The sequence below is a fragment of the Pygocentrus nattereri genome, chromosome 15, assembly GCF_015220715.1.
Source record: "Pygocentrus nattereri isolate fPygNat1 chromosome 15, fPygNat1.pri, whole genome shotgun sequence".
Lineage (NCBI taxonomy): Eukaryota > Metazoa > Chordata > Actinopteri > Characiformes > Serrasalmidae > Pygocentrus > Pygocentrus nattereri.
The window spans coordinates 6,116,572-6,128,848 of NC_051225.1; the positions used below are offsets into that span (position 1 = coordinate 6,116,572).

Genomic DNA, 12,277 nt, shown 5'->3' on the forward strand with positions numbered 1-12,277 from the left:
GCCAAGTTTAAATATGTTATATTTTGATCATTTGTTGGTTTCTTCAGTCTTGACAAGGTTCATCAATCACATGTACATGCAAAACAGATAGAGAAAACATTTTTTAGGTGATTAACTGGTGAAAAACTGAGATCTAAACTCAATAACAGACTGTGTTGCCCATAGTTTAGCCTGTAGCATGATGGGTCTGTAATTCTCAGTGTTATTTGGCACAAATGACAAATATAGAAAAAGGGTCAGCGAGACAAAACCCTTAATGAGTCATTTGATAGCCATGGCGAGGCTTCCAGCTGAAAGAGCAACCCATGATCTTCTGTAACACAGCACCTCTACTTAAGCGCAGTTAATTAAGAGTGAATGATGGATGGATGCGTTGTTCTCATGCAGTCTGATGTTTTTGTTCACTTTCTGAGAAATCATTCCCCTAATCACTCACACACAGCCTGGATATAAATCACTGGTCACTTTATTAGAAATCCAGGAACTTCAGCAACACTGCTGTGCCTAGTACACCCATACCAGTGTCAGGCGACACCACTACAATGTCACTGCCCTGCTGAGAGTCCAGCTTTTGCTAGTAGCTGCTTTCAGACAGTCTAAGCTGGTCTACTTGGTTGACAAGCTGGACATCCAGCTGGAGTAGATGAAAACATACCCCTTGCTGGTTAAGCTGGTAGATCAACTTAGCTACATGGGCAGGCCAGCATAGGATGTTTTCATTTGAGTTTGATGGTTTCACTGGTCAACCAGAATAACCAGCTTGACCAAGCTGGTTATCCAGCATGTCTAACTTGACCATGCTGTCAACCAGCTTGGTCAAACTGGTCATGCTGATCGACCAGCTTGGTTCAAGATGGTCAACTAGCTAAACTATCAAATTCAAATGAAAACATACCCTATGCTGTTGATCAGGCCAAGCTGTTTTTTCAGCAAGGTGCTGGGTCAAGAATGGTCCACTACCAAATAATATCTGGTCCTATAGTCAGAGACTGACCACTGATTAATGAAGTAGAGGGAGGATGATTTGTGTAGCAACAGAAGGCCACAGTCTATAACTGTACACCTATAAAATTGACCTACAAAGTAGGTGGAGCTCAGAAAGTGAGTGGAAATACAAGCATCTAATACACTGGATGGTGTATGTATAACCTGTAAATATGAATCCTGCTTGTTTATTTGGTTCCCTCTCACCCACCATGTAAGCCATACAGCACATAAATGCAAGTCTGTGGTTACTATAGTTTATCACAGTGAATTATCAAACAGTCATCAGTTAAGTCCCTGTCAGTCAGGTTTCACTGCATTCCAGACAGATTATCACAGTGACCTCTGACATTCAAATTTTTTTCCATACATGGTAAACATTTTTGGTCACAGTACTGCATGTGGCTCTACACAGCTGTGGGCTAAATGTAACCCTTGTCATAGGCACAATTACTGTGCAACAAATAATTTCCTCCATGAAGTGACAGCATTGAGATTAAACATAAATAGACAGAATGGATAAAGGTTGTGCAGTGCAGTTATTATCTCACAATGGAGTATAAGCACAGAATACACAGAAACAGAATAAAATAATGTGCATAGCAACTGGTATCAGTCATATGTCCTCTGGCTGTGCTGAGAGTTTTTTCAGAGGTGTGACAGTCCCATCTGACAGTCCCATCCCTACAGTTAAAAAAATAGTAAAAACAGTCACTTTATGTTTTCCTACAGACAACAATAGCTGAATTCCAAATTCCCTCTGCTATAATGAGGGAAAACACCTTGTGTTTGCAATATGGAAAGCACAGGCACATGGCTATGGAAATCACATCACCTTCTGCAGTCCAATGTTGATGGGGCTGTGAGGAGGTACATTCGACAATCCCAATATTTTGTTTTAACCAGAAAATATTGCGCTAAGGTACATGTTTTCTTGATTTTCTAAGCGAAAATAAGTGAATAATCCTCTACAGAGAACACATTTCTCCAAATTTGAAAACAACTTTCCTGTTTATTTTCAGAATTTAACATTTAGCCTAAAAAATATAACAAATTGTGCAGTTATGACACATTTTGTGGTTTATATTTTTAAAAAAATGTGAAACTCATTGTGCACTAAAAGCAAAAACAAAGCCATATATAAGTTTGTTCTCGTTAAGTGTATTCTCTGCAGAGGAACATATTTATATGCACACACAGTCAGATCTGCCTTCACTTAAGCCCAGGCTGAATGTGGCCAAGAACCACCTACTTTGACAGGACAGGGCCGTCTAATTGACATGTAAAATACGCTGCTGTCGGGACAAAACCTTCTATCTCCATTTTTTGTTGTTTTGCAGTTCATGTAATTTGAAAGTGCCTGTTGCCCTTTACATTGTATGTAAACTTCATGCTGAATGGAAAAAAGTCTTGTAAAGTTATATTTTTGGGGATACAAGCTTTTGTTCCAACAACAGCGGTATATATACATATGGATATGCAACAGTCTGTCAGCGCATGAGCATGCGCAACTGCTATTACAGTAAACAACAATTTGCCAACAGCGTTACTGGCTAACCTGAAAAACATGAATATCGCGAATACAATAACAGTCTATGAGCACAGCAAAGCAAGAGAAGCACAGGAAACACACCCACACACACACACACACTGTATTAAGTGTAATATTCATTATATCATTTATATATTATATATAACTGTATATTTCACTTACAGTACAGCCTCATTGTGTTTCTCACTGACATTCAGTGCAGATATATTTCAGTTATATCCTGGAGCAAAAGGAGGTGGGTTGAGGTATTCTACTGGTAAAGCCCAATCTGCAGAATTGGCCCCAGCCTCCACAGAGGGTTCATTTTCAGCTTTTCGTTCATGGCTGTCTCCACCGAGCTCCTGGTGGTTGGGTGCTGTGGATGCAGGCTCCTTTGCGATTACATTTTGGTGGATTTCGATGTACGTATGCTCTTCGGAGTGGTGCTTCTTCTTCTGGAATATCTTCTTACACTGCGCCAGGCTTATACGTCCAGACTTTGCCTCTGCTTGGCTCTTCTGGTTGTTGTCTTTGTCGTCAGACTGTGGTGAAGGTAGTGGTCTTTCCACGTACGCTGCTGGTAACCCTTTCTTTTTGTCTGCTCCAGCTGTGCTTTGGGTCAGACTGTGCGGCGAGCTGCTTCTAGGGGGCGTCTGCGGTGGTGGTGGTGGTGGTGGTGTGTCCAGAAGCTTTGTTCTGGGCTTTGGAACAGGAGGAGAGGCCTGAAAATATATAAATGACACTTTGAAACTGTGTCATTGTATATCAGGACATAATTTAACATTTAAACTGTCAAATTCAAAATCAGTTCACTTGGATACAGCAAACGTAAAGTTCCATCTATCCCGACAGCTGTAAAATTCTATGATTTTCCTTTTATGATTTAAAGTATGGGAAATTGTAGGGGTGTTCTGATTTTTGATGAGATAGAGGGGGAGGGCAGAGTCATAGGGCTACATAGCCCTCTAAACCAATGTTTTTCAGTAGCACACTCCAAACAGAGTGTTATGAGAAAAAAAGAAAGACCGGCAAGATTTTGGTCCTTTTCTTCATAATAAGCATAAAAAAATCACTAGAAGTATGCTGATGTCTCGGTAGCTAGCTAGCAAATTTTCCCATTCCACCTTAAGCGGTCTTTTTCCTTTCACTCCACTACATTTTGAGAAATCTGTCGTTCCTTTTGGTTTCTGTGTGTATAAAAACGTAACATGTCAAAACAAAAGAAGCGCAAAGCCAGAGCACCAATCAGGGCCCAGCGGTCACTGTGCTCTGAGCTTGTTTTGACCTGTCATACCGACCCAGTGCAGCACGTGGTTCAACGTCAGTGCAGCAGCGTAAAACCTTGGGAGCACATACGTCGACCTACATGATGAACTAACCTAACTTTGTGTAAATAGACCACAATATAGAAATATGTCCACATATGCAGTCGTGACTGACGTGTTTCTTTTTTTCTGAATTCATACAAACACCAGTTCATTTTATAGTAAATTAGTTTCTGTTAGTTTATGTTTATGAACAGATGCCTACAGATCAACACAGTAAAGGAAAACTTATTTGTGAACCTGAGTTTAAAGTAATGTTCAAAGTAATCTTAAACTGAAACTTTGCTTGTGTGTAAAAAGTGATTTCAGAGCCACTCGGTTCTCCCTGATGGAAACTGTTTACCTTCAGTGTTTTGTGCTTCTGATCATTTTAATAGACGTCAGCGTCACTAATTAATGACGTTCTATTAAAAGACTGGTTTACCAAGAGAGACGCTGGAGGACTTTCACCTGAAATGAGTTCATGAAGCCAGTCTGGTTATAAAAATGATAACGGGACCAGATCAGAGCCAGAATTACTCTTTTAGTACTTTTACTTTATACTTAAGTACATTTGAAGGCAAATACTTTAGTACTTTTACTCAAGTGGAGGTCTAAAGGGAGGAACTTCTACTTTTACTGGAGTAATATTTTACCTTGGGTGTCTCTACTTTAACTCAAGGACATGATTTGAGTACTTCGTCCAGCTCTGGAAGCTGTATCAGCAGGTATCTATAATAGATGCTGTACTTAGCAATTCAAATGTTACAGAGTTTAAGCATTTTTAAGTGTTTTAATGGCTAAGGCTAACAGCTTTGTCCACCATTTCGTAGGGTTTGAAAAAGGGAAATCATGTCAGCTTGCAATGATTTCTAGGCAAGTTGACACTGATGTTCACTTGATCCCTTGATCTAACAAACTTCACTTGGACTAATGTAGTAATGGCACGACCCTTAAGATAGCATAACGGCAAGGCGAAGTCAACAAGAGCTTGTTAAAAACAGTATTAAAACAGGCAGCTAGCGTAATCGCTAATACTTGAAACTGTGAATGTGAAAAAGTATTTGAGTTGAAAAGTTTTATTTGCTGTCATGCCTGGGGAATTGTCTATAGTCATCATCAAGCTCATACATACACACACTCACCGGCCACTTTATTAGGTACACCTGTTCAGTTGCTTGTTAACACAAATCACATATAGCTAATCAGCCAATCACGTGGCTGCAACCCAGTGCATTTAGGCATGTAGAGGTGGTCAAGACAACTTGCTGAAGTGCAGACCGAGCATCAGAACGGGGAAGAAAGGGGATTTAAGGGGCTTTGAACGTCGTGTGGTTGTTGGTGCCAGACGGGCTGGTCTGAGTATTTCAGAAACTGCTGATCTGCTGGGATTTTCACACACAACCATCTCTAGGGTTTACAGAGAACGGTCCAAAAAAGAGGAAATATCCAGTGAGTGGCAGTTGTTGGACGAAAATGCCTTGTTGCTGTGAGAGGTCAGAGGAGAACGGGCAGACTGGTTCCAGATGATAGAAAGACAACAGGAACTCAAATAACCAACCAAAATCTCTGAGGAACGTTTCCAACACCTTGTTGAAAGTCTGCCACGAAGAATTAAGGCAGTTCTGAAGGCAAAAGGGGGTCCAGCATTTTACTAGCAAGGTGTACCTAATAAAGTGGCTGGTGAGTGTACATAGATACACACATATGTACCCAATAGGTACATTTACCCACTTAAAGGCCTTTTACTGTGCTTTTTTCAGCTTTTTTCATTCCATTCTTGCATTTTACATGTCAAACTGAGTCAAACTGAGAAACCTGCAGTATGATCAAAGTTTCAGAGTCTGAGGAACTGAATGATAGGTTTAAGGATACAGTCATTCTAAATTACTCATGTGTTGGCAGCTCACCGTTTTCTGTAGGCTCAGAGCAGAAAGCTCAGCGTCCAGGCAGGGATAAAGCCTTGGAGCATGTCCTGGAGCAGTGGTCAAGCTCTGGTTTGGAAATGGGGGACATGCTGGCAGGGCAGGACATGGGTCTTCGGGGACATTTGGCTGAGGCCTCGGGCCGGCCTGTGGAGGCGTGCTTGGCTGGACATCAGCCCCTGAGGGACAGATGTTCCTTTTGGGAAAAAACAGCTCAGCATAGTCTGTGTTGTCCTTGGAGGCCTGTGAATGAGTTGGTTCATGGTGTTGGTTAAAATAGAAGCACAGTGCAGGGGCCACATTTACTGAATACAAAAGCTGTTGTGATGTCACAAAATGCAGCTATGTAACAGCGTCAGATTGCTGGATAAACTTGGAAAAATAAGTTGTATAAAAAATGAAAGCACATATGTAACTACTATGTATGTTTTACACTGTTATGGGATAAAAGTGTAGAATGATTTTTTTCCCTATTTGAAAACACTGGCTGCTCTTTACATTACATGGACATTTCATAACCAATGGATCAGTAGAAATGGTCCCAAATTCCAGCAAGTCACCATTTTAGAGATACATCAGTGATGGTCTCATAAGCCAGATTCCTGACTCTTTTCTGTCATTTATTATTTTTTGTCCATTTTTTTTACGAGAACTGGGCCGGTCAGATGGTGAACAGGCTAATCAACTCCTCTATTAATATCTTACATGTTTCAAATGTCTGTGTATTAGTCAGATCTGCCTTCACTTCAAGCCCAGGCTGAATCTCAAGTGGTCAAGAACCACCTACTTTGACAGGAAAGGGCTGCCTGACTGACATGCAAAAGAATACGCTGCTGTCTCCATTTTTGACGTTTTTCAGTTCCTGACATAATTTGTTTTTCATCTTCTGACATAAAACACCTGTTGCCCTTTACATTGTATGCAAATTTAATAAAAAATGGACCAAAAAAAAGGGCCAAAAATGGCTTGGAAAAAAGTCAATTGACTTACATTAAAAGTTAGTTTGGAGATATGATGTTTTCTTCCAACAGTAGTGAATGCCTATTTTACTACCTACTAAATCCTTCAAAGAAAACTGTGGAGACTCTACAACAACTCTTGCTCCAACTGCTTGAAAACATGTCTCCCATTAGGCAAATTACAACCAATGCACGGAAGTGCACACACACGGATGTTCAGATAGTCAATCAGAACACAGCAGGCGAAATCTCGATAGTCGTGGATGGCTTAATGTACACGGAGCCGACAAGAACAGTTTTACATAACATTCACTGAAAAATACAAAGGAGTGACTGAATAATAAGTTTTAAGATTAATAACTGACAACCAGCCTACAGGTCAAAAGGTTAATTCACTCAGACAGAGTCTGCAATGTACATGCAACACACTGACATTGAACCAGATGTAATAGAATAGCATTCTGTCTCCTAACTCTGACTCTGACTGAGAGAAACAGTAAGACTCTGGGCTGAAGAGCCGCACCTGGCCACAGGCTATAGTGAGCACCTCGCTGTAGGGCAGAATGGGGGCTCTTCGGTGGAGCGCCACCAAGTCGTGGAGAGAACGATGTTGTGTCTTCTCACCTACAATCACATACTGGTTACCTGGCAGCATGTCGATCATGAAGTGTCTGCAGCGGTCCTCAGCTCTGGGCATGCAACCAAACACATTTGGGGGGATTAGTAGGCCTCAGTTCTTTCATTCCTTCATTTGTTCACTGAAATGTTATTAATTTGTGCAAGTATTTTGTAAGAAAGTGTATCGCTGCTCTCAGAAGAAAACCTTGTATCTTTAAAATGATCCATTTACAGGAGAAGGAAAAAACATACTTTGCTTTCAATGTAGGTCAATGGAACCAGACTTTTTTATAAGTCATATTGGGCCATTTCTTTTGATCCATTCATCGTGAAATGGGCATACAGTGTAAAGGGCACCAGGCCTTTCAAAGTATGTCAAAAACTGGAAAACAAAATTGGACATACGAGGTTTTGTGCCAACAGCAGCGATATGACAGCACAATAAAGCATAATACATTACATTACTGACTCACTTGTAAGACAGGGTGTATCCTATTCTGCTCTCACTCACTCGGATCAGGAAGTAGCCCGGTGGCTTGATCATCAGCATTTCCTCTGCCTCCCTGCAAAACATTTAAATCAGCTGAGATGAACTTTCCAAATGCATATCAGCACAGAGATAAACTTGATAGAGTTACACTTTCAGCCTATTGAATTATAGAACACAATATGTAAAGCCATGTTACGAATCTTAGTGGTTTTTCATCCTGACCTCAGATTTGACCCACCATATCAGCTCTGTAGACAAGAGTAGCTTTCATCTCCATATAGGTTCACAAATCAAACCCTCTCTTTCCCCCTCAAGACTTCATTTCATCACTTTTCATTATTAACGAGATTGCAGTTCTCTGTATGTAGGATAGGTTGCCAGTGACTCGCCTTCATTAGCACAGAATGCAGCTCCTAGATTGCTTATGAGCTCCACTTCCTTCCCATTACAGGATTTATGTTTTGTTTTTAAAGCTCTTAATGATCTGACCCCTTCCTCTATTGTGGACTTGCTCCACCCTGATTCTGCTCCTAGGTCTCTGAGGTCTTCATGGACTGACTGAAGGATGACCATGCCTTTGTGGTCACTGCTCTAAATGTTAGTGCCTGTTACTGTTTTCAAATTGACATAAAGCATTTTTTACGCAAATATTTTTGCCATCTTAGTGTTTTTTAATCATATTTTATTATGATTCATTTATACTTTATTTTATATTATAAAACTAAAACCTCCAGGCCAACGATTGGATTGGCTGAGCTGCTTTCAAAGCTGTGTAATGTCCTTCATATATGTGCTCCTACAACCTCCTCACAACTGCTGAATTCTGTATTACTGCCTCACGTCATGAAAAATCTGCTGTAAATGAATTAATCTTTGATGTAATGCTGCTCACATGGACCACCATGTGTACTGATGAGCCAGTCTGTTAATCTGAGGGGCTGAAAATTTATTTTTTTTACTAGAACTAGGCTGCTGAGCTAGCTAACAGGCTAAAAGAGAGCTAACAGGCTAAAGAACACCTCTATTAATATCTAACATACTTCAAATGTCCACGTTTTAGTCAGAACTGCCTTCAAACCCAGGCTGAATCTCAAGCGGCTCCTTTCTGGCTACTACACCCAAGCAATTGTGCACATGTGGTTGAACCCCAAATGACTATTTGTTCTATTAATATCTGTTACACACTTTTTGGATGCAGGAGTTGGTATTTAACTCCTACATAGTGCACTACATAGGGTATAGGGAGCTAGTTGATATTCAGCCCCTGTGTGGGAAAAGCGTCACCCAACACGGTTTGCTTGCCGTTAAATAAGATTGGAAACTGCATGGAAGTGTTGTTGAGGTGGTAATTTGGTAAGCAGACTACTTGTACAGTGAAGGTTTTTGCATCAAGCAATGCTATATCATCATATGCTCATTATTACAGGACAACGACCCCATTTACACCTGGTCATTTCATGCATCTTGAGCAGCAGGACTATATCTGGATAAGGCCAAGCCAAATGCAAGTGTACATGCACCCAAGATGCATTTGAAACAGATACAATTCTGATTACTCAAACTACTTCAAGAGGTGGTCTGAGATGCATTTAAGCCACGTTACATCAGCGTAAACACATTCATCTCTCCAAGATACAACCAAAACCCCTCCCAGTACAACCGAAACCCCTGCAGTACATCAATGGACACATGATGTCCATGAGGAAGATAATCATGGAGGACGCACATGGTTGGGGACAGGACAAAACGGAATGCTTAATAAGAACATGCAAGACAAACTGCAGATGAAGAGACTGAACAGATAAAGAACTGATTACTGTCTATTTCAGACTAACCCGGAGATGCATTTGACTACTGAGTGTAAATGCATGTTGCTAAAATCATATCAGAATACAATCCAGATACCAGTCACATTAAGTGACCAGGTGTAAACAGGGTCAAAAACGTTAAAGAGTTCATGAAATGACTGTAATATAGAATGATGGGTGAACGTTCTTGCTTGGTAATAATAGCGTACTATAAAGGAACGACATTCACTGGTGGAACATTTGTTTATCTTGACTGATTAATTATAAATGACTATTTATTGCAAATTGTGTATTTTATCATATTTTATGTCGGCCACTGTTTTACAATGAATTGCAGTTGACCAGCAGAGGCTGTAAGTGCTTTTATCAAGGGTAAGGTGTTGTGCCTAACAACACCCTTACCTGTGATACAATCACTGTAATGTGAAGGCGGGGCTCAATATTCCCTGCCAGACAGGAATCCAAGTTGGCTAAGATGGGTGAAAAGTCATATTAAGCTTATAGTCACATGTGGTAAAATGAATTTGTAAAACCTTAATAAACCAAAGAAGGTAGTTTTGCTTGTGTTATCGTTTTAAAAAGAACGCACCTTTGTTTGTGGTGGACTTTGCTGCTGTCCACCACCAAAAGGCAAAGAATCTCCAGAAGTGTCTTTTTATGGGACTATGTCTGGCCTTATGAGTGTGGCATTATTATTCTATTTGACGTCTACCAGTTTTCTGTTGCACAGGGTAACAGGAGGACATTACTGTCCAGAGGTGGCAGATTATTTTGGAAAAACCAGAAGCTCTCCTTTAAGACCATTTCAATCTTGCACTGCTTTATTGAGCCAGAAAGGAAAGGCCTGACTGTAATAACTGGAACATCAATATGGACTTTGTTCCCTCTTCCTCTAAACAAACTCCCCATAGAGGAAGTGAACGAGTAAACGTGCAAATTGTTTTCTCTCCAGCCATGTATGTAAAAGAAATTTGGAAGAGATATGATCTGTATCTCTGTCTGACGTTCGGAGCACATCTGAGCCTTACTTCCTGGAAATGATGCCGTGGAACCACTCAGGAACGATACCGTTCTTCACCACACTGTTCCGCTGAAACTCAGAGAACCAGGCCAGGACGGCCTCGCGGCTGGCCTGCGACACTGCTCCAGCCATCGTAGCCTGCGCGCTGATAACAGGAGGACAAAAAGGACGTTCAGTTCCTCGCTGTGTCACCTGTTCACCTGTAGAAATGCCACCTGCAGCAGTGCGGAAGAGCTGTTTGTTCACGACGACTGAAGTGACAAATCCTATTGTATTGCGATAAACAGCAGGAACCCGAGCTAGAGGTCCAGCAGATGACCTAGCATGTTTATAAATGACACAAAGGCGAATGCTGTTGGAAAGAAGGGGAAGTTGGACAGGTTGTCTTTGGTTTATTTGAATACATTTGCATATTAAAATCAACTGCCTGTAACATAAATATCCCATATAAATGACCCATATTAAAGTATGTAAAACAGGCTTTCATTAGAACATTTAATAAAGAAAAACAGTATAAAATTTTATAAGATACAGTATTTTCACACATATATAGATCTGATTCAGATATTTATTTAACTGAACGGACGTTTAATCACAATTTTCAGTCTAAATGAAATCGGTCACTGATTCATAACCCTGCTGAACAAAATACCAGTGAAACCATAAGGGTTAAAACAGATGGCTTTGCTTTCTAATGGGAACTGGATTAAGATTACCATTCGAGACCACTAGCATCCTACTAGTATCCACATTCAAATCCAATTAGGAGGCCATCAAATGGCTCTGGAATCAGCTGTTAAACCATTAGAATCCTTTACACTGTGGCATCAATACCATCACTGACCACTGGAAACCAGCAGTGGCTTTTAATGATGTCTATGCTGTTTTCAGCAGGGAACTGACTGACTCTGATGCCCCTACATTCCACCAGAGGAAGCGTTGGAGCTCAGAGAGCCCGGCTGGAGTTTCTTACCTGCTCTCAGGACACACTGAAGCGCTGGACTTCGCGGTGATCTACGTCATTCCTCTGACCTGCTGCGTGTGCAGAGCGGACTGTCAGTCTAACCGCCGTGTGTGGGTTAAAGTCGACCTGTGTGAGCGCTGGGAGTGGCAGCGCGGGCTCAGACAGCACCACGTGCTCTTACAAAAACAGGTCGCTTTGGTTTGACTGGACGGCGAGAAACATGTTATATTCGGTCGTATGAAGAAGTTTTGGCGCCCCTGGTCAAATTTCATGTTCTGATGAACTTTAAGTGAAAATAAGCTAATAATCCTTGTGTGTAATAAGTGTGTGTGTGTGTGTGTGTGTGTGTGTGTGTACACCAATCACAACATAACATTATGACCACTGTCCATCTTATCAGCTCCACTCACTGTATAGCTGCACTTTGTAGTTCTACAGTTTCAGACTGTAGTCCATCTGTTTCTCTGATACCATGTTCTTCAGTGGTCAGGACCCCCACAGGACCCTCACAGAGCAGGTACTATTTGGATGGTGGATCATTCTCAGCACTGCAGTAACACTGACGTGGTAGTGGTGTGTTGTGCTGGTACGGGTGGATCAGACACAGCAGTGCTGCTGGAGTTTTTAAACACTGTGTCCACTCACTGTCCACTCTATTAGACTCTCCTATCTC

The 12,277-nt window shown here is 41.1% G+C and overlaps 1 protein-coding gene across 1 annotated transcript; it reads right to left on the bottom strand.

Moving 5' to 3' along the window:
- Positions 1-448: 448 nt before the first annotated feature.
- Positions 449-11,744, bottom strand: hsh2d (hematopoietic SH2 domain containing). Its single transcript, XM_017693335.2, has 7 exons — positions 11,614-11,744; positions 10,648-10,785; positions 7,795-7,884; positions 7,227-7,392; positions 5,730-5,987; positions 2,699-3,237; positions 449-1,668 (listed from the first exon to the last, which is right to left on the bottom strand). Exons 2-6 carry the CDS (start codon positions 10,770-10,772, stop codon positions 2,746-2,748), a joined length of 1,131 nt encoding a protein of 376 aa, XP_017548824.1. The 5' UTR covers positions 10,773-10,785; positions 11,614-11,744; the 3' UTR covers positions 449-1,668; positions 2,699-2,745.
- Positions 11,745-12,277: the final 533 nt, after the last annotated feature.

Excerpts from the sequence above, each read along its gene's own strand:
- hsh2d (XM_017693335.2), bottom strand. The coding sequence starts at position 10,772 with ATGGCTGGAGCAGTGTCGCAGGCCAGCCGCGAGGCCGTCCTGGCCTGG. Across the intron at positions 7,885-10,647 it reads CACGGCATCATTTCCAGGAA|GGAGGCAGAGGAAATGCTGA; the intron begins GTAAGGCTCAGA and ends AATGTTTTGCAG. Across the intron at positions 5,988-7,226 it reads TCACTATAGCCTGTGGCCAG|GCCTCCAAGGACAACACAGA; the intron begins GTGCGGCTCTTC and ends ACTCATTCACAG.